Source organism: Rhinatrema bivittatum, chromosome 2 (genome assembly GCF_901001135.1).
Source record: "Rhinatrema bivittatum chromosome 2, aRhiBiv1.1, whole genome shotgun sequence".
Taxonomy (NCBI): Eukaryota; Metazoa; Chordata; class Amphibia; order Gymnophiona; family Rhinatrematidae; genus Rhinatrema; species Rhinatrema bivittatum.
Window position 1 is genome coordinate 58766384 of NC_042616.1, and position 22178 is coordinate 58788561.

General features: G+C 45.4%; 1 protein-coding gene across 1 annotated transcript in view; it reads left to right on the forward strand.

Moving 5' to 3' along the window:
- LOC115083213 overlaps positions 1-22178 on the forward strand; it is a 99967-nt gene that overhangs the window by 58927 nt on the left and 18862 nt on the right. The window contains exons 12-15 of the mRNA XM_029587020.1: positions 1377-1617; positions 4116-4263; positions 19864-19929; positions 20276-20427. Coding sequence (XP_029442880.1) covers positions 1377-1617; positions 4116-4263; positions 19864-19929; positions 20276-20427 — 607 coding nt within the window. The remainder of the gene's footprint in view (positions 1-1376; positions 1618-4115; positions 4264-19863; positions 19930-20275; positions 20428-22178) is intronic.

Sequence of the window (22178 nt, forward strand, 5' to 3'; positions counted from 1 at the left end):
GAATAGGTTCCTTGGGTTTTCCCCAGCTTAAAGGACCTCCCTGCCAAAACTGCTATCGGTAGGCTTCTGGGGTGAGTCCCACTTTCTCTAGAATGGTGGCCTTGACCTTCCTGGTATGTGGCCCTCCCTTCTGGATTGGAGGTTTGGAAGGCATCTTGACTACTCCCAGTGAGTAGATTTCCCAGATAGGTAGCCCACTGAAGCCCCCTGGCCAACCTGCCAGTCAAGCTGAGCATTCAAAGTTTTTCAGGAAACCATCGGGGGTCTATCTTAAGTAGTGTGACAAGGGAGGAGGCCTGGTTACAGCAGTTTGCCCAGCTTGTGCATCACCTGTTCTCGCAGTGCCTGCTGCTGCTCAATTTGAGTTTGTAATTGCTGCTACCTTGTAGCAAGGACCTGGATCACTTCCTCCATCTTCCCTGCTTACCAAAATGCCTCTAAACTGGGTATTTCCCCAGGGTAAGGAGAGGTACAAAAAAAAAACCTGCTGGCCTGTCCTGCCCCGACTCACTACTTGAATCCTCACTGCACAGGCTGGGCTGCCCCTTTAGCCTGTTGTAGCTTCAGCTGGGTGAATGGACCTGGAAGGCCCCAGGAAAAAAAGGAAAAAAAAAACCTCTGCAGGGTTTGGGGTTTTTTTGTTAATTTTTCTTTCTGCTGCTGTGGCTGTGGGCTCCTGCCTGTGCTTCCTGCTTAGGCGAGAGATCCCACTGCTACCACCATATGTGGTAACTTGGGCGATAGTGACTTGGAAACAGACCAGAAGGAATAAGGATGCAGATTCTGGCTGTTTCCCTTTTGTGCAATTTATTTACAGTGAAAAACAAAGTACAAAACAAAAACAAATGATGCAGCTCACCTTAAAGTTCAGGTAACACAGAGACATCACACATAGCAGGTTTCCCCATACAGTGGCTTCCTGCCTGCTCCCTGGGGCCTGCTTAACCTTTCTAGGGCCTAAGTTCTTATAGTCCGGTGAGAAGTTCCTCCCTTCACCCAGGATTCCTTGTAGGTCTGAATATTAAGGAAGACCAGGTGACACAGCTGTGCCTGGTCTCTTAAGGTAGTCTGAGGAAGTTTTGCTATAGACTCCCTCAGATTTATTTTCAGAAGACTTTTGGCAAAGTCCTCCCTGAGAGACTCCTCAAGAAACTACAAAGTCATGGGATAGGAGGCAGTGTTCTGTTGTGGATTGGGAAGTGGTTAAAGAGCCAGAAATGGGGGTCGGGGGTCACATGATGCTGCAGTGATGGGAAGACACACATCTGACTAGTTCCCACTGTCCCTGATTAAAACATATATTTCAAATCCCTTTTTCATTCATTCTTAGACACTAAATGGCTGATAAAGATTTTAAGTCAATCCCCATATTTTAGGGGGAGACCCAGCCTCGCAATTGACACATTCTGGCAATAAAACCGCGGTTGACAAAACACATGTGGCTGATGAAATGGCAGCTGCAATGGAGGAGGAGATGGCCCTGAATGTGCCAGAATTGCCCAGCACTATGGTGGCAACTATGAATGCCATGAAGCAGCATTTGGCTGACAAGATCCACTCCAGCCTGGAGGCGAGGCTGGAGAAGGTAGTGGACCACGTGGGGCAACTGGTGTCAACGTCGGAGAGATGACTGCATGGATGGACAACGTGGTTAAACATGTGGAAGACATGGAGATTTCCCCTCGTGTTCACTACGCAACACTTAGAAGTTTTAGAATGCACGAGGAATTTGATGACCTATAAAATCGGAATTGCCAAAACAACCTGCACATAGTAAGCCTGCCGGAGAGAGTTGAAGGTAATGATCCAGCCAGGCTCCTGGCCACAAGGCTTCCTGCAGTGCTGAATTTGGAATGCAAACTTGGCAGGCTAAAAATAGATCAGGCGCAGAGGGCCCTAGTGCCTCCCCCTGCAGATAATGGCTGCCCAGAGCTTCTTATTCTGCACCTCCACCACTATGGAGATAAGAATTGGGTATTGGAGGCCAGTAGGAAACTCAAAGAGGTCACCTACCAAGGAAAACACATTTACTTTTCCCAAAACTTTTCAGAAGAGGTGCAGAAGGAGAGAGGGTCTTGTGGAGGTTAAGAAGGAGCAGGGTTGCGGCTCTCCCATGAATGGTGCTACCTTGTTCTTCAACGATTCTAAGGCGGCGATGCGTTTTGTACAGCAACTTGAGGCACTCAGGTCTGGAGCCGCCTGTCTTCATATCATGTATCCTTATCTATTTTAATTTTGTTACACTGGTGGAATTCATTGGGTCTGACTGAAGAAGGGGTTTGTCTGAGTGCGGGGTATCCAAAGAAACTGGTGGAGCAGGTTGGGGGTGTGAGGGCTATTCATTTTGGCTAATTTACGAGGCTAGGGGTTGGGTGGGGGAGCAATAATCACAAACTGGTATATTATTTTCCCTTTCATAGCTACTGTGCAGCTGGAATCCAGTGCATTAACTGCTCTGAATGGCTCTGATGAGAAATGCTCTGAAGGAGGTCTGCAGTTGCTCTGTGCATGGGCAGGCGATGGCGTCGCCATACAGAAACACGTGGCGGCAGACTGAAAAGCAGGGCAGCCGCCACACACTCACAGAGTGGCGAAAGATAAATGCTGCAGTGGCAGACCATCAGCCTACGCAGAGACTCTGCTGAGGGTTCAGAGAGGGGGCTGGGGAAAGGTGTGGAATTCTGGAAGGGAACAGGGGACGTGTGGTCATGTTAATGGAGGGACCATAAGGCGGGACTTGGTTTTCAATTTCTGTATCAGTGTTGCTGGGTCTCAGGGGATCTTTCACCCGGATACACTGTCAGTTCTGTAGGGAGGGGGGTGGGGGCAATGCTGTGCGGGAAGCAGATAGTTTTCTACCATGCCCTGAGACCACAAACATTTGGGGCATTGTTGTATGGTTGCTGTTGTTGGGGGAGGGAATGGGATGGGGCTTAAATGGTTAAAATGGAAGCAGATGCATCGACACAGGACAGGGATCCATGAGCAGCAGTCAAAAAAAATCAAACAGGATGTTAGGAAAGAACCGAAAGGGAATGGAGAATAAAACTGAAAATATCATATTGCCTCTGTAATCGAGCCATGATGTGACCTCACCTGGAGTACTGCGTGTGCAGTTCTGGTCGCCCTCCATCTCAAGAAAGACAGCATACCTAGAAAAGGTGCAGAGGAAGACAACACAAATAATAAAGGGGTTAGAACATCTCTCCTATGATGAAAGGCTACGCAGGCTGGGGGGCTCCTCAGCCTGGAAAAGAGACAGCGGAGAAGGGACACGGTAGAAGCTTATAAAATCATGAGCGGGGTGGAATAGGTAAATAAAGGATTGGTATTTACTCTTTTAAATAATACTAAAACAAGGGAACACGCCATGAAACCAACAACCAGCAAATTCAAAACAAATTGTAGAAAGTACTTTTTCACTGGGTGCACTATTAAGCTGTGAAATCTATGGCCAGAGGACATGATCAAGACGACGAGTTCCTGGAAGAAAAGTCCATAACATATTATTAGCCAGGAGGACTAAAAAAAAGCGAGTAACAGGAAATAAATCTACTTTATGGGATCCGCCAGGTACTTGTGATCTGAATTGGCCACAGGATGCTGGGCTCAATGGACTTTGGTCTGACCCAGCATAATAATTCTTATGCTCTTGAATGTAATTATCAAAATCTCAGGAGGAGACCATAGGGTCCCGAGCTCAGTGCTACTTTAAAAAAAAAACAAAAACCCCCACAAACAAAAATGAAGTTACCAGATCAAGGCCAGCTGCAACTCTACTTCTTCTATTTCAGCTGCAGTGGGGCAAAAGAACCAGGGTAAAAAAGGTTCCAGGAGAGTGACTGGGCAGAAAATCGCCACTGCTTGAGCCCTGTGGTCCCGAGTTCTGGGTCTTTTTAGTACCTGGCAGTACCTCTGCCTACCAGTATCTTGCAGTGATCCCCCTTTTCCTCCTGTAACTCTTGTAGCACGATGTCGCCCACTACTTCCTGTAGAATACTGCTGTGTAGTGTATCCTGAGTAATGGTGCCTTCCCCTCCTCTGCCTCCCACTCTCTTATGTGGAACGTGCTCTGGAAAGGGGGCGGTTCTAAATGACACCTTACTGTCTTTCAGAGATTCCTTCTTAACGCTTGAGGAGCTCGTCAGGAAGAAGTGGCGCGCTAGAGTGAAATCCAGGGCTCCCATGGGAGAAGCCTTACCGAGTCATCTTGTAGCATCGGCCTACCTGCGCATTGATGCCCTCCGACCCGGACAGTATTTCGTAAGTGTGCTCCACATCTCTTGCCTGTCTCTTGGGATCTGTACTACAAACACACCGATGAACCAGTTTCATTTTGACTGCATATAAAGCTGTAAGAGGCTCGGATCCTTCTTCTGGAAATCTTAAGAGGTGAAATGTGCATACATAGGGATCTATTGTCTTCTGCATTTTTTTTTCCCTAGGGACACAAAATATCCCGGTTAAAACGATGCACGCACAATTCCACCTGCTGTTTGCTGCACATAGTTTTGCTGAGAGAATTTACATGCACGCTTGTAAGTCCCAGCCCCGCCCTGACTCCACCCCCTCTGGAACGCCCCTCCCCTCTGCGCATAACAGCATGCACATAATTTTGGCTATCGGCTGCACAATTGTCTATAGGGCCATTTCTGCGGGCAAGGCACTATTTTACCCACAGAAGTCCCTTTTGGAAACGCTCCTCCCTGTGTTCAGACGCTCTGGAAGCTGGCATTAACTTATCTCCGTTCAGTAGCTGCCTGGTTAAGCAGGCGTCTCAGTAGAGAAGGCTTCTATCTGGAGGCAGAGATGTCATTTTCAAAATTCAGACCTGGAGCAGGAGTGGACACAAAGTTACCGAATGCAGGCACTCCTGCTGCGGCTATGAAGGGGTTTTATTTTACCTGGGAGGGTTTGTTTACTTGCTTATTCATTTCCAGCATCAATTTCCTCCCACTTTACAGAAAAGCTGTTTCTCTCCTTCTGCCTGTGCAGGCAGGGCCGGCGGAAGCACTAGGCGAACTAGGCGGTCGCCTAGGGCGCCAGCTTCCCGGGGGCGGCACTGCCCCGGTAAAATTAAGAGAGCTGCATTAAGCCGCCGCCGCCCCCCCGAAGCCGCTGCCAGCAGCCCGCCCCAAAAGACCCATCTGACCTCCCCCAGCGGTTCGCGTGCTCCCGGTCTCTCCCGCTGCTCTTTCTTCCCTGCTGCCGTTGCCGCCGGGCTATCAGCACGTTCAAGCCCAGCGGGAACGGCAGCGGTGCTAGAAAAAGCTGTGGCATGATCCGCGGCTGCCCTTTTCTTCCTCCCGCCCCCCCCCCCTGACCCGGAACAGGAAGTGATGCGCGGGAAGGAGAAAGAGTCGTGCCGCATGAAAAAAATAGCGGCAACAGCAGCATCGGCCCCCGAGCAATTGAAGCAGCCGGGAATCGGGAAAGGAGTCAGCAGCACGAGCCTCCTGCGGCCGATGGGATTCTTCCTTCTTGGCCTGCGGGGGCTGGAGGAGGAGGCTGTTGCAGCTACCATTTGTGCTGGGGGGGGGGGGGGGGGAGGAAGTGAGTGAGAGAAAGAGAGAGAAGCAGCCAGCCTGCCTGTGTGATTGAGAGCCTGTGTGTAAGTGAGAGAATGTATTTGATCGAGAGCATGTGTGTGTGATTGAAAGAAACTGGTCAGAGAGCTGATGTATGTGTATATGTGAGAGACAATGAAAGTGACTGCTCAAGGAGATGACTGATGTGTGAGAGTGTGAGACAGTCAGGGATGTGACTGATGTGTGAGTGTGTGTGAAAGAGAGAAAAAGCATGGAAGTGAGAACTCTGGGTATGTGAGAAAGCATGGGAGTAAGAAGCCTGGTGTGGTGGGGGTGTATGTGAAAGAAAGCATTGGAGTGAGAAGCCTGATTATGTGAGAGAGAGCATGGGAGTGGGAAGCCTGTGTGTGTGTGCATGTATGAGAGAGAGACTGGTTGGTAAGGTGACGGTGTGACTGGTGTGTATGTGAATGTGAGAGAGAGAGAATGTGATTCAGGGAATGAGAAGCCTGTGCACCTGGAGAGCGAGCATGGAAATGAGAGAGAGACTGGTGTATGTGTCTGTGTGATTGTAACAGAGAGAAAGTGATTATGGGAATGAGAAGTCTGTGCATGTGAAGAGAGTGAGCATGGGAGTGAGAACCTGGGTGTGTGTGAGACACAGCATGGGAGGGAGAAGCCTGTATATGTAAGACAGAACAGATGACTGGTGTGTGTTTGTGTGTATGTGAGAGAGAGAAAGAAAGTGATTATAGGAATGAGAAGCCTGTGCATGTGAAGAGTGAGCATGGGAGTGAGAACCTGGGTGTGTGTGAGACACACCATGGGAGGGAGAAGCCTGTATATGTAAGACAGAACAGGTGACTGGTGTGTGTTTGTGTGTATGTGAGAGAGAGAAAGAAAGTGATTATGGGAATGAGAAGCCTGTGCATGTGAAGAGTGAGCATGGGAGTGAGAAAGCTGGGAGTGTGTGAGATACAGCATGGGAGTGAGAAGCCTGTATATCTGAAAGAGAACATGGGAGTGGGAAGCCTGTGTGTGTGAATGCATGAGAGAGATCAGGTGACTGGTGTGTGTGTTTGTGTATGTGTGTGAGAGAAAGAAAGTGATTATGGGAATGAGAAGCCTGTGCATGTGGAGAGAACAAGCATGGGAGTGAGAGACTGGTGAGTGAGTGTGTGTGTGTGTGTGTGTGTGTGTGTGTGAGACAGAGAAAGTGATTATGAGAGTGAGAAGCCCGTATATGTAAGTAGAACACAGGAGTGGGAAGCCTGTGTGTGTGTATGGCATGAGAGAAACTGTTCAGGAAGGTGACTGGTGTGTGTGTCAAAGACTGTTTGGGAGATGATTGGTGTGTGAGAGACAGAAACTGGTCATGGGGGCATGACTGATATGGTGTGTGTGTGAGAGACATGGGCCTTAAGGAAGAGGACCATGAGTATAGAGCTTAGCCACTACTGCTGCTTCTGGTGTGTGCTACAGCCTGCATGGAAGGGGAGTAAGAGAGCTGCTGGAGGGGGTAAGTAAAGATGGCTTTTTAAGTTTATTTTTCTTGATTGACTGCCATTTTAATTATTTAATATTATGTGATGTGTCTGCTTTTTTTGTTTGAGCAACAAGTATAGCTTTGGTTTATGTTTATTTTATTTATTTTTATTTATTTATTTATAAAAGAGTTTCTATACCGTCGATAAGACAAATCATCTCAATGGTTTACATGGCATAAAAATGTCAAATAAGTGTTCTGTTATAAATACAGACTCTGTTATTTTCATTAATGCACAATGTAAGTTAATTGTGTGTGGAGGCGGGGGGGGGGGGGGGGGGGTGGCATAGCTGACGTTTCGCCTAGGGCGCCTAATACCCTTGCACCGGCCCTGTGTGCAGGTGTTTAAAGATGTTTATGAAGAGCCTTACGATGTCCCGCACAGCCTCCACTGAGACCATTTGGATATTATAAATGTGCTTCATGTTTTTTTATATTTATATTAGGTTGCTTGTATGTGTCTGCTCACATCCGCATAGCTTTGCTGGTGAAAAATCTCTCTCTCACTCTCACGTTTGTTTTTACCTGGTTCAGACCAGGCTGCCATTAAAGAGTAACTGTTGTGTTATTGGAGTAAAAGAGAGAACACATCCTGAGCTTTCTATTTCAGTTCTGTATGCAGAAGCGCTAAAAAAGGATTTTTATCTGAGCTGGACGTAAAGTTTAAGAGGTGTCTGTGGGTCATAAGGGTTTAGATTCATTGCGTGCAGGGACCCTGTAGTTCCCCTGTTTAGCTTAAGGGAAATCAGAGCTGCTCCTCTTCCCTCCATGCAATGTGATGGAGCTAAAATAGATTTAAATTGTCCTTTTATTGCCTAAGATGCTCTTCACCCATTTGTCCAAAGGAGTGTGGGGGCAATTTGCAGAGTCCCCTGGGTAGCCTGCAGATCCACAGGTGCAATTCAGCTCATCTTCGAAGGGAAACTCCCCACAGGGTTTCCCTTTTGCAAAGGTATCCGCTTGTACACAACAGGTACAAAAATACCCGTGGACTAAGCATCTGCTTTACAGTAAATGCACTTCTCCTCGCCCCCCTGCCCCTTTTCCCCATGTATGCACCTCACTGGGGGAGGGTAGTGGGGGGGGCAATTTGCCCACATAAATAATCTTTTGAAAATTTTCCTCCTGCAACATTTCTTCCTAATCCTTCTGTTACACTCGGCAGCTTACAGGCGGCCCCATGAGCCACTGCACTTACCCCCAACACAGCCGGATTCAGTACACACCCAGCATTTGATCTCGTGCCTCAAACCCAGTGCAACGTGACCAGAGACACTGGCCATCCTCCCATAGGTGCACGCGCAGAGCATGCCTGGAGCCTTAAAAGGGCTGCAGCAGGAAATCCCCGCGAGGGCCCTATGATGATGCTGGCAGCATTTCACTATTTGAGGATTTGTCAGACTCCTCTTCTCTGTCTTGGCAACAGGTCCCCTAGTCTCCTTCAGTCCCAGTGAGTGTTGCTATCCGTGTCTTATCCTTGCCTTGCTCCTTGGTTGTCGTTTTGTTCCTTGCTTGTCTTTGCCTTCTCTGTTTTTCCGTCCTTGGCCTGTTCCTTGCCCTCACCTTCTTTATGCCCTCGTCTCGTCTGTCTTGTTCTTTGTCTCTCTCTGTTCCTCTCCAGCTTGTCTCCCTGGTTCTGACCCTGCTTGGATCGTATCTTCACTTGCCTGCTGCCTGCCCTGACTTTCGCCTGTACAGACTTTTGCCTGGCCACTATCTCAGGGACCCTCCTAAGACCTGCCAGCCATCAAAACCCAAGGGCTCAACCTGCGGGGACGACTGTTGGTATAGGTGAAGCTCCAGCCTGACCCACTCGGTGTACGACCACCAGCTGTCGGAGCAAACTGGTTGGGCTTGCTCATTGGTAGCATCAATCACACCATAGCACAAGGGTCTGCAACCCTAACACCCTCTAAGCACTGGCAGTTTGTGAAATTAAGAACATAAGATGTACCATGCTGGGTCATGCCAAGGTCCATGGAGGCCAGCATCCTGTTTCTGATAAGGCCAATCCAGGTCACAAGTATCTGGCAGGAACCATAAAGTACATCTAATTCCTGTTACTCACTCCCAGGGATAGCAACAGCTTTCTTTAGTTGACCTGGCTAATAGTGTGTTATGGACTTTTCCAATATTAAAGAAAATCGCACCGTATGGGTGGTATGAAACGTCAACCCAAATTTGGTAAACCAACTCGGAAACATTAATGAAAATGTTATTAAGTGACCATCATAAAGAGACCCAACTGATAATACTTTTTTACCAGCAGTTCATAATCTAATAATCAGTCCTGTATAAGTCATATTGAAGTCCTTAATGTTGGACTCACTAATACAATGCATTTTTTGCATTAGACTCACTGATTCGATTCAATATTTTGTATTTTTTTAAAATGCAACTAAAGTACTTATCTTCTTACAAAGCACAATTGTCTTCTAGGAGAAGCAAAACATTCAAATCCTCTTGTCTGATCGGAAACCTGACCTGGGTCTGTGTTGCTTCAAGTACTGCATCAGGAGGCTTCTCTGGACTTTAAACAGCTGAAAATGAGGCCCCCTTCAGAAGGTGACTGGCAACCACTGCCTTCATCTTTTGGGTAAACAATATCTAAACATGGAAGTCTTGCCACAAATTCGACAACCAACTTAACCTGAAAAAATTCGTAAACACCACCACCAAAGAATGCTTCTTCAAATTTCAGGTACTAAAAAAACTAAAACTACTCCTACACCTCCGAGACTTCCGCTTGGTACTACAATCTATCATCCTATCCAAAGTGGATTACTGCAACTCCCTCCTTCTGGGTCTACCCGCCAACACAATTAAACCACTTCAGATGGTCCAGAACGCTGCTGCCAGGATCCTCACAAACACCAACAAAAGGGAACACATCATACCCATCCTGCAAAACCTTCACTGGTTACCAATCAAATTCAGGATTCTCTTTAAAGCCCTTATGATGATCCACAAGGCTTTGCACGATATCTCCCCTCTCAACCTAACATTCCAACTACGGCCATACATTTCAAGCAGACCCATCAGAAGAGCATACAAGGATACGCTTTTCGGCGCCCATCCGCCTTCCGCGCCACCTTACCTCTGTCGGGGCTAACGCGATCGGCGTGGCCCATTCGGGGCAAGAGCCTGCTCACCCCTCGTGAGCCAAGCAGAGACGAAAGCGGCATAAATTAAATTAAAGCGGAAGGGAAGTGAAGAAAAAGGAAAAAAAAACTAAACCCCGACGAAGCAGAGAGACATCGCGGTGAGTCCTAAACCGCGCCCCCAGGGCAGCCGGTCTATCAGCACGCAGCTAGAGCCCTTTAAACATTCGCGCTTCCCGGCGGCGTCGCACACACAAAGGAGCGCGACCTAAGGGGCCTGCCCCTTAGTGCGCCCCTTCGTGAGCCCCAGGAACCAGGACAGGGGCCCTTCCCGCCTACACCTCTCCTTCTACTATCCCACACCGAGATATCCACTGGATTCTTCTCCAGAGGGTCCACTCACCCCACATCTTAATCCTTTAGGACTACTGTACAGCAATCACCAGTAATTTACACCCTTCAGCAATGGTCAACCTACAGGTCGCTTAATGGACTCCCTTCTCTACTGAGGACTTAGATTTAGGACTAAGGCCCCCTCTTACGATAGTCTACCCCACCCCAGCATTGATGCAGTCGAGTCACAGCCAACATACTTACTCCTCATCCAGCATTCATCCAGCCTCATCCAGCCTTCATCCAGCATCATCATCCAGCCTCATCCAGCCTCTTACAGCATTCATCCAGCACTCAACCCATCCCCTATCGCATAACTAGACCATTATGCTACCGGGATTCCCAATTCCTATTCTTCACCGCAGCTTTTACAACACAAATAAAGCAACAATGCAATATCATCCACGCTCTTCCAAAACACTCATCCCGATCCTGATCACCCCTCTCAGCCAATTCCATGGTCTCGCTTTATTCTCCCTAACTCTTTTCAACGCACAATCCATCACTAAGAAAACTCTGATCCTCAATGACTATCTCCTAGACACCAAACCAGGTATCTGCGCCATAACGGAAACCTGGCTTAAACCAACAGATATAGCCCTAATAAATCAACTCCCCACACAGATGTATGACTTCTTTTCCCTCCCCCGTCTAAAGAAAAGGGGAGGGGGGACTACTTCTAGCAACCAAAAAAGAGTTAAGAGTCTCCCAACTCCCAGTAAAATTGGATTCAAAATTAGAAATGGGCCTCTTCAAAACATCCCAACTCCAAATCCTCTTACTCTATGCCCCTCCAGGCCTCCTTGATTCAGATGCCTCCCCCATAATAGAATTAATTGCAAAACCCATTAACCTGGACTCCCCCGCCGTGATCCTAGGAGATTTCAACCTTCATGTCAACAACAATACACGCACAACCAACTGTGAAGCCTTACTCTCCTCACTTACAGCCATGGGCTTCCAACAGATTATCAACAAGCCCACCTACAAAGCAGGCCACACACTGGACCTCATCTTCACGAACTCTGGTATCACACACTCATCCCCCCCTATTTGCACTCCGGTCCCCTGGTCGGATCACTCACTAATCTCCACTACTTTTTCAATAACAGAAACCCGTAACTCTCACCCCCCTCAATCTCAATTTTCCTACAGAAGATCTTGTTCTTCCGATGACCTCAGCTTCCACCTGGCTAAAGAACTTCCACACTTAAATCTTTCAGATCCCAACTCAGCCTTATCTTCCTGGAGCAATATCACAGAGGAAATAGCAAATAAATTATGTCCACTGTCAACAAAAACACTCAACCCAAATTCCCCAAAACGACAACCATGGTTCACCGATGACTTACGGAAACTCAAACAAATCCTCAGAAGTAAGGAAAACTTATGGCGCAAAACCCCTTGTCCCAGCACACTTTCCACCTACAAAACTGCCCTCCACCACTACAGGAACTCTACCCTAAAGGCAAAAAGGGATTTCTACGCTCTCAAGATTCACGACCTTACCTTCGACGCCAGAGCCCTCTTCTCCTACGTATCCGAACTAACACAACCTAACACACCGTCCATCCCCAATGAACAAACTCAATCCAAAGCCGATGAACTAGCCCTATTCTTCCAAAGTAAAATCACTAATCTCTTAACCCTCCTGCCACCGAGCCCCACACCTCTGACCAGCTACTACCACCTCCTCAACAAAAGAATCTCACTGGATTCGTTCGAACCTACTACCGCATTAGAGATCCAATCTCTGTTAAAGAAAATGAAACCTTCCTCCCATCCCTTCGACCTAATACCGTCAAAACTGCTCCTGCTAATACCCGAAAACCATCTCCAAACCACTAGCGGACATTATAAACTGTTCCTTATCACAGGGAATCTTCCCAGACGCCCTAAAAACCGCTTCTCTTAAACCACTACTAAAGAAACCAGACTTGGATCCCAAGAACCCAAATAACTTCCGCCCTATCTCCAACCTGCCTTTTGTAGCAAAGATTTTGGAAAAACTGGTCAATTCGCAACTCTCTAACTACCTCGAAGATTACAAAATACTACACCCCACACAATACGGGTTCCGCAAGGCTTTAAGCACTGAACATAAGAACATAAGAAAATGCCATACTGGGTCAGACCAAGGGTCCATCAAGCCCAGCATCCTGTTTCCAACAGTGGCCAATCCAGGCCATAAGAACCTGGTAAGTACCCAAAAACTAAGCCTATTCCATGTTACCATGGCAGTGGCTATTCTTTAAGTGAACTTAATAGCAGGTAATGGACTTCTCCTCCAAGAACTTATCCAAACCTTTTTTAAACGCAGCTATACTAACTGCACTAACCACATCCTCTGGCAACAAATTCCAGAGTTTAATTGTGCGTTGAGTAAAAAAAGAACTTTCTCCAATTAGTTTTAAATGTGCCCCATGCTAACTTCATGGAGTGCCCCCTAGTCTTTCTACTATCCGAAAGAGTAAATAACCAATTCACATCTACCCGTTCTAGACCTCTCATGATTTTAAACACCTCTATCATATCCCCCCCTCAGTCGTCTCTTCTCCAAGCTGAAAAGTCCTAACCTCTTTAGTCTTTCCTCATAGGGGAGTTGTTCCATTCCCCTTATCATTTTGGTAGCCCTTCTCTGTACCTTCTCCATCGCAATTATATCTTTTTTGAGATGCGGCGACCAGAATTGTACACAGTATTCGAGGTGCGGTCTCACCATGGAGCGATACAGAGGCATTATGACATTTTCCGTTTTATTCACCATTCCCTTTCTAATAATTCCCAACATTCTGTTTGCTTTTTTGACTGCCGCAGCACACTGAACCGACGATTTCAATGTGTTATCCACTATTACACCTAGATCTCTTTCTTGGGTTGTAGCACCTAATACGGAACCCAACATTGTTTAATTATAGCATGGGTTATTTTTCCCTATATACATCACCTTGCACTTATCCACATTAAATTTCATCTGCCATTTGGATGCCCAATTTTCCAGTCTCACAAGGTCTTCCTGCAATTTATCACAATCTGCTTGTGATTTAACTACTCTGAACAATTTTGTGTCATCTGCAAATTTGATTATCTCACTCGTCTTATTTCTTTCCAGATCATTTATAAATATATTGAAAAGTAAGGGTCCCAATACAGATCCCTGAGGCACTCCACTGTCCACTCCCTTCCACTGAGAAAATTGTCCATTTAATCCTACTCTCTGTTTCCTGTCTTTTAGCCAGTTTGCAATCCGCGAAAGGACATCGCCACCTATCCCATGACTTTTTACTTTTCCTAGAAGCCTCTCATGAGGAACTTTGTCAAACGCCTTCTGAAAATCCAAGTACACTATATCTACCGATTCACCTTTATCCACATGTTTATTAACTCCTTCAAAAAAGTGAAGCAGATTTGTGAGGCAAGACTTGCCCTGGGTAAAGCCATGCTGAGTTTGTTCCATTACTCTTATTGCTAACAGACCATCTCATCATGGGCTTGGACAAAGGACAATCATTCCTATTAATTCTATTGGACCTGTCGGCAGCCTTCGACACTGTCAATCATGCCACCCTCCTTAACCGCCTTTCGGACATTGGAATTACAGGCACTGCTCACTCATGGTTCAAAACATTCCTTTGTAACAGAGGTTACAAAGTTAAAATCAACAATAAAGAATCCCCACGCTACAATTCCTCACAAGGAGTTCCTCAAGGTTCCTCACTATCCCCAACTCTATTCAACATTTACCTTTTTCCTCTATGCCAACTGTTGACGAACCTACAACTAAAACATTTCTTATACGCCGACGACGTACAAATTCTGATACCCATCAAAGAATCTATCACAAACAATGGGAAAACTGCCTCCAAGAGATCAACCGACTCCTCGCAAACCTAAACCTAATTCTAAACTCTGCCAAAACGGAACTCCTCATCATCACCCCCAAAAACAGCAACTCCCCACAAATTGCTCCAGTCAACACCATTGTTACACAGCTAGAGACCTAGGGGTAGTAATAGACAAACATCTGAATTTAAAAACATTTATTAACAACACAACCAAGAACTGCTTCTACAAGCTGCAGGTAATCAAAAGAATGAAACCACTCCTACACTTTCATGACTTCCGAACAGTCTTACAATCCGTAATATTCTCCAAAATGGATTATTGCAACTCTATCTTACTAAGTCTCCCGTCCTCATCCATCAAACCACTTCAGATGCTCCAGAATGCGGCAGCCAGAATTCTGACAAATTCCAGAAGAAGAGACCACATCTCTCCCATTCTAATAAATCTACACTGGCTGCCAATACACTACAGAATCCTACACAAGTCCATCACCATCATCCACAAATCCATCCACTCCCAAGCCCCTCTTAACCTCCAAATCCCCCTCAAACTACACACATCATCCAGACCCATCAGAGAAGCCTACAAAGGATCCCTGACTGTTCCCCCAACTAAATCAACACACCTTATAGCATTCAGAGACCGGGCCTTTTCTACAGCGGGCCCCTCTCTTTGGAATACCTTACCACCTGATCTTAGACTTGAACCTTGCTTATTAACATTCAGAAAAAGGCTTAAGACTTGGCTATTTAAACAAGCCTTTCCCGAGTCTAATATCCATTGAGAGACTTGTGAAGGCTCACCGCCCGTGCTGCCCTGGGTGCCGCTCCACTGCCTCCGGTTCAGGCCCCTCGCGAGTCCTGGATATCCCTGGAGTCCCTCAGACTCACAGGACTCCCTGGGTTCAGGTCTCTGCCGGCCCTGGTTTTGCTGGGCTTCTGGGTTCTCTTTGTATGGCATGGGGTTGAAGCAGTCCCCCAACCCCCAAAGATAACACAGAGAGAGAGAGAGGTTCCTCAAAGCATTTTTATAAAGGAGAGTAGCTGAATCTGTTACATTGGCTCCGTCCCCTCAGGAGCTGAACAAATGACCCTGCCCCCGCTCTCCAGCAATCTAACCCCTTAACACATGTGCTGGAGCAAAGGTACTGTTTGAGCCCCCCCCCGGCTCTCCAGTTCCCCAGCAAACCCCCTTAACACATGTGCTGGATTAAAGGTACTGTTTGAGCCCCCCGGCTCTCCAGTTCACCCGCAAACACACCTGCCCTAACTTCCCTTAGGGTACAGGTTCTCTGTTTCCCTTTTCAGGCTAGGCTGTGCCCCTGAGACAGCTGGAGGATTCCTCTCCCCTGGAACCTACCTCCGTTTCCTTCTCCCCTTTGCTTCCTGGCACTGGCTTTTTCTGGCCACTGCTGCTACCTAGGCACGCCCTCTTCCTCTAGCTCCCCAGGCTCACCTGTGTGACTCATTAGTGTCAGAGTCTGACACCTGCTCGCCTCCAGGCTCTCTCTACAGGTCAGGTGGTGGTTCTAGGAACCTGGGATTTGTAGTTCTCGCCTTCACCTGCTCCCCCTGCTGGCTGGCTCTAGTATTACTAGCCGCCATATGGTATCTTATCCATTCCTGCCTCCGGCAGCGCTGCACTACATCACAGACTTTACTGCATTATTTATTTATTTATTTATTTATTTATTTAGAGTTTTTATATACCGGCAATAATGAAAACATATCTTGCTGGTTTACATAGAACGGGGGTGCGATAAATACATAGAACTTAAAAACATAGAACCAGAACTGAGGTGACAGAAGGTACAGTTACATTTAACAATGGAGGCCAAACTTATATACATAGAGAGACATTACCGCACAATGTAAATTAATTTACTTCTGTAAAGATTCTATTAATCATGTCTATTCTTCTCTTCTTCCTTCCCCAGTTTCAACAACCCTGTTATATTGTAACTTTTGCTTCCTCTGCACATGTTAAAAGAACAAAGTTATTGCACCCCCTGTTCTTTGTAAACCAGCATGATATGATTGTATCATGAATGCCGGTATAGAAAAGCTTTAAATAAATAAAATAAATAAATATATTCCACCAGCTAAAATCTCTTTAAGGAAGCACGCCCTCTCCACAGCGGGTCCTTCCCTTTGGAACTCACTCCCGCCGGACCTCCGTCATGAACACTGCCCCCTGGTTTTCAAAAAGAAACTGAAAACTTGGCTCTTCAGCCAGGCCTTTGCTGAGAGATAACCTGTGCATTTTGGCTTCCCAGGTTTATGTCCAACCATAGACCAGATTAGTGACTCTAACCCTCCTATCTACACCATCACTCCATACAGCCCCAGATCTCTGACTACTCTAGGAGACAAAGTCCTCATTAATCCCATAACCTAGCCACGGACCTTCGCTCAGCTACAAACCACTTAATCCCTCTATGAATCCTTCTAAATTAAATGCCTCAATGCACGGTGGTCCTCTTCCCTCACAGCCTCCTGTAGACCAAGTTAGCCTTCTCCCGTCGTCCATCGGTTTTTGCCACTTCCCAGATCCATGCTATCCAGTTACGCCACCTCTCCCTCTATGTCACTTTCTCCTAAAGACGATTTAGAAATTTTCATCAGGCATAGCCCTTTGTTTCTATTTTATGTCATTTTATTTATTTTATTTTTTCTTTATTAACCTTATGTTATCTTATTATTATTGTAACCCATTTTTACCTTCATTTCATTTATTATATTGTTATTTTACTATATCATAATGTATTGCTAATGTCCCACATGTTCAGTGTTTCGCATGTTCATTGTACAACTTGTTTCGCTGTATCCACCCCTCGGCGACAGTTCAGTTTCATATAAACCGGTGCGATATGTATCCTATACAGGATCATCAGTATATAAAAGTTAAAAATAAATAAATAAATAGATTTTTTGAAAGTACACCTCATAAAGTCTAGAGTAATGCACAATTTTATCATACAAAGGGTTTTGAAAATGCCAGAGGGCAAGTGAATTATACGAGAACATAAGAAATGCCAAGTTGGGTCAGAGCAAGGTCCATCGAGCCCAGCATCCAGTCTCTGACAGTGACCACTCCAGGGCACAAGTGCCCGTCAAATCTTCAATAGTTGATCTGTTTCTTGTATCTCACTCCCAGGGATAAGCGCCGGCTTTCCCAAGGTTACCTAGCTGATAACTATTCATGGACTTTTCCTTCAGGAACTCGTCCAGCCCGCTTTTGAATCTCACTGTCGGGCCAATACCACGGGCCCTCCTTTACATATTTTTCCTTACTGAATTGCACGCCCAGGAGAGTGGCCTGGGCATGTGACGGGAGAGCGGGCACTCGCCGGCTCTCCCGCGGGTTTTTCTGTATCATTCCATGGTGAGACCGCACCTTGAATACTGTGTACAATTCTGGTCGCCACATCTCAAAAAAGATATAACTGCGATGGAGAAGGTACAGAGAAGGGCTACCAAAATGATAAGGGGAATGGAACAGCTCCCCTATGAGGAAAGGCTGAAGAGGTTAGGGCTGTTCAGCTTGGAGAAGAGACGACTGAGGGGGGATATGATAGAGGTCTTTAAGATCATGAGAGGTCTTGAATGAGTAGATGTGACTTGGTTATTTACATTTTCGAATAATAGAAGGACTAGGGGGGATTCCATGAAATTAGCAAGTAGCACATTTAAGACTAATCGGAGAAAATTCTTTTTCACTCAACGCACAATAAATCTCTGGAATTTGTTGCCAGAGGATGTGGTTAGTGCAGTTAGTATAGATGGGTTCAAAAAAGGTTTGGATAAGTTCTTGGAGGAGAAGTCCATTTACAGCTATTAATCAAGTTTACTTAGGGAACAGCCACTGCTATTGATTGCATCAGTAGCATGGGATCTTCTTAGTGTTTGGATAATTGCCAGATTCTTGTGGCCTGGTTTGGCCTCTGTTGGAAACAGGATGCTGGGCTTGATGGACCCTTGGTCTGACCCAGCATGGCAATTTCTTATGTTTTACAGTACCTGAATGTAATCTGGTATGAAGTGCCATAAAGCAGAATATACTATAAATCAATTAAAGGAAGAAACAAATAACTGAAAGTGCAGGACCTTTTATTGACACTCTCTCCTTTCCTGTATAGACTCCAGGCTTCATTCCTGTATCCATACAGAAGAAATGGTTGAACAATGCAATCAAATAATTTTACTGGCAGTTTTACAGGATGGTTGAAACTGTCTGAAGTTTTTTACTTGTATAGAAGGTCACTGGAACGTTTTCTTATCGTGTCTTTTACAGTCATTTTGAAGGCAGGGCGCTTTCTGTGGGGGTGATTGTGATGTGTGGAAACATTGCTTAGACTTGTCCCTGTGTCATCCCCACCCCTCAGTACTTCTATCTATAGATACCTCTGCCACTTACTCATAAAGAAAGCTGGCATGCACACCCTCTTCACCCATTATTACCAAGCCAACGATCAAGGAAGGGGGGGATCAGTTGGAGGCTCTATCAATGATTTTTGCCAAGGGCACCATTAGCCCTAAAGCTGACTCACTCTGCTTGCAAGCTCTTGTCCTCTCCAAGTCTATTTCTTACCACATCTTTCTTTTCTATATCTATTTTACATTTCTGGCTTTGAAGAACAAAGTTATACTTATGATGTCCAAAGCATTTCCGACACCTAGAGCAACAAACAAGGGACGTTTCCATGACCAGAAATATAATTTTATTTATATAACAGTTTTTTTTATACCGGTATTCATGGCTACATCATCGGTTTACAGAGAACTTAACAAGAAATTACAAAAAACAGGGGATTATAGAACAGGGAAATTAAAATTACTTGCATTCTTCAGGGTTCGCCTCTTTTGGGTTGTCTGTTGAAGCCAATCTAGCTTGGGGTGGTGGTACATCATCATCAGCCACTAATACCCCACAGGTTCATAAACTTTCCAGCTTTCTCTTAAAAACACCAACTGATGCTGAGATTCTTTTTTATGGGAATGCTACACACACACATCGAACACTAGCATTGATGATGGAGGAGTAGCTTAGTGTTTAGAGCAGCAGGCTATGAACCAGGGAAGCTAGGGTTTAAATCCTGCTGCTGCTCCTTGTATCCTTGGGCAAGTCACTTCACTCTCTATTGCCTCAGGCTATGAACCAGGGAAGCTAGGGTTTAAATCCTGCTGCTGCTCCTTGTATCCTTGGGCAAGTCACTTCACTCTCTATTGCCTCAGGTATAGGGACTCATTTACTAAGCATTTTTCCCATAAACCCAGAATGGGAGAAAAGCCGTAATAAATCAGGCCCTTAGACTGTGAGCCCTCTGGGAAAAGGGAAATACCTGATTTGTAAGTGCCACAAGAGGCTGAATATAAATTAAAAAAATTATTTTATTTTTTGTTATTTAAATTTTTCCCTTCATATTTCCATTTATTTCTGATTTTTGCAGAGAGGTGTGGATATTGAGTACATCGAGTCATGTCTCGAGAAGGACGGCAGGCTGTGTCAGCAGGAGGTAATCTCTGACTAACGACGATGAGACCATTATTACAGACAATCTGGTTTACTATGTATGTTTTTAATTTGTAAACCGCGTGCATAGCTTGCTTTACAGGCCGTATATAAAGACAAATAAATAAAATAAATAATCCAAACTAAGGAGAGCTAAATAATCACTCTCAAACAGGTTTTCTGCTTCAGGAATTTCCCTAAAGGGATCTCACCTTCCTGTTGGAGACCCTACCTGATGAGATTCTCCCACCTTACAAAGCATCATCCTGAATATCTCCTCCAAATCAGGGAGATGGGCTTTCCAAAGCTGAAGGTCTCTTTTTACACCTCATGTCCTTTTTATGCCTTAGAGTTGTCTGGATGTGCCAGTACATAGAGACCCTAGAGCGATGGTCATCGTTAGTCAAGGCTCAGAGGTCATCCGAGTCAAGCTGGATAAATTCTGCGAGCTGGTGGATCTGCCCACTGTGCAAAAACTGAAGGAGGAGACACGGTATCCCAGGTAAAAGCCCCCAGAGAGGAGGGTGGGCTAGAGTGGCGGTCAGGGAAAACATGTCTGATAGAGGGAGGATGTTGTACTGAAAACTGATGAAGTGAACTACAAAGGGCCTGGGGGAAGGAGACACAATACTACTGCCTAGGTCAGTGTGTCCCAATCTTTTCAAGCCCTAGGCACTCTTACATTAACCAAAGTGTTGTGTGTAAGACCCACCTCTGCAGAGCAGGGACTGCTGACATGGAGAGAACTAGGGAAGCACTCAAAGCCCCACCAGTCTGTTTTCCAATTTTAAAACAAAGGAAGAAAAGGGGTGGAAACGCACATGGACCTAACACAATGGAGCAGCATTTCAATGACTTTTGAGATTAACTAATGCACCTGTGTCACGGAAGAAGACTCTGGCAGCTCCCGCACACTACCAGCATTAAGCGGATGTGGTTATAGACCAACATATACAGGCTCTTGGCTTATTCAAGAGTAACAACTGAGACATCAGACCTTTAATTTTAGTGTTCTTGGAGCATATCCCTTCCATTCCAGATATCTCTTTACCCAATCATACCTTACTCACTTTGTGGTCTAAAAAATGCCTTATTTGGAAATAAGCATACAAATCCCCCTGAGCCAGAGAATATTCATCCCTCAGGTAAGCAAAACTAGCACTACCCCTTTAGAAGCAACCTGCCCCAAGCAAATAAGCCCCAATCCTTCTCATTTTTGAAACATTCCTCTATGCAAAACCCAGCAAAAAGCCCCTGTTGTATTGTATTGGTATGAGTGGAGAGAGTCTCCCCCGTGTAACCAAATGTGTACAATATTTGTCCCATATCTTCAAACTATGTTTGACATATGGATTGTGTATTTTCCATGAAATTCTATATTTCTTTTCTACCCATATGTACGCTCGAGGGGGAGTTTTACTTGTAAAGGTTTGTTCTATAGATATCCATTGCTTAACTACCCCTCTCTGTTGCCAATCCACAATCACTCAGAAGTTGGAAAGCATGATAATAATTCTCTATATGTGATGCTCCCAAGCCTCCTACTCCTTTTAGCCTGTGTCTCCAAATAAAACTCTGAAATTTCTTTTGCATTTGATTAAACAAAGTTTTGGGAACCTCAATTGGAAGTGTTTGAAATAGATACGATAGTCATGCCAAGGCATTCATTTTCAGCACTGCCACTCTTCCTAGCCAAGAAATTAAGTCATTCAACCATATCTCCAAATCTTTGTATATTTTCCTCAACAGGGGAACATAATTTAACTCTAATAATTAATGTATGTGCACTGTAAGCCAGATACCCAAGTATCTAATATTTATTTATTTAGGCATTTTTTTTAATACCATATTTTCAGAATAAGATCACAATGGTTTACAAAATCAGCGTTCATATTCTTGGTTAACAATCACATTCTGTCTCAGCATTCATAATCTAGGTCAGCATCACAGCAGATATATGTTCTTGTTCATATTTGTGCATATTCTTGGTCAACTTTGCTATGCTGGATATGCGTGAAGTATCAGACTTTCTCCCCTGCTATTGAAGCAGAGAGCTATGCTGGATATGCATTGAAAGTGAAGTATCAGTCTTTCTCCCCTGCCGTTGAAGCAGAGAGCTACGATGGATATGCATTGAAAGTGAAGTATCAGGCTTATTTGGTTTGGGGTAGTAACTGCCATAACAAGCAAACTACTCCCCGCTTTTTTGTGAATGCAAATCCTTTTTTCCACATTTCCTCTTGCTGTTGAAGC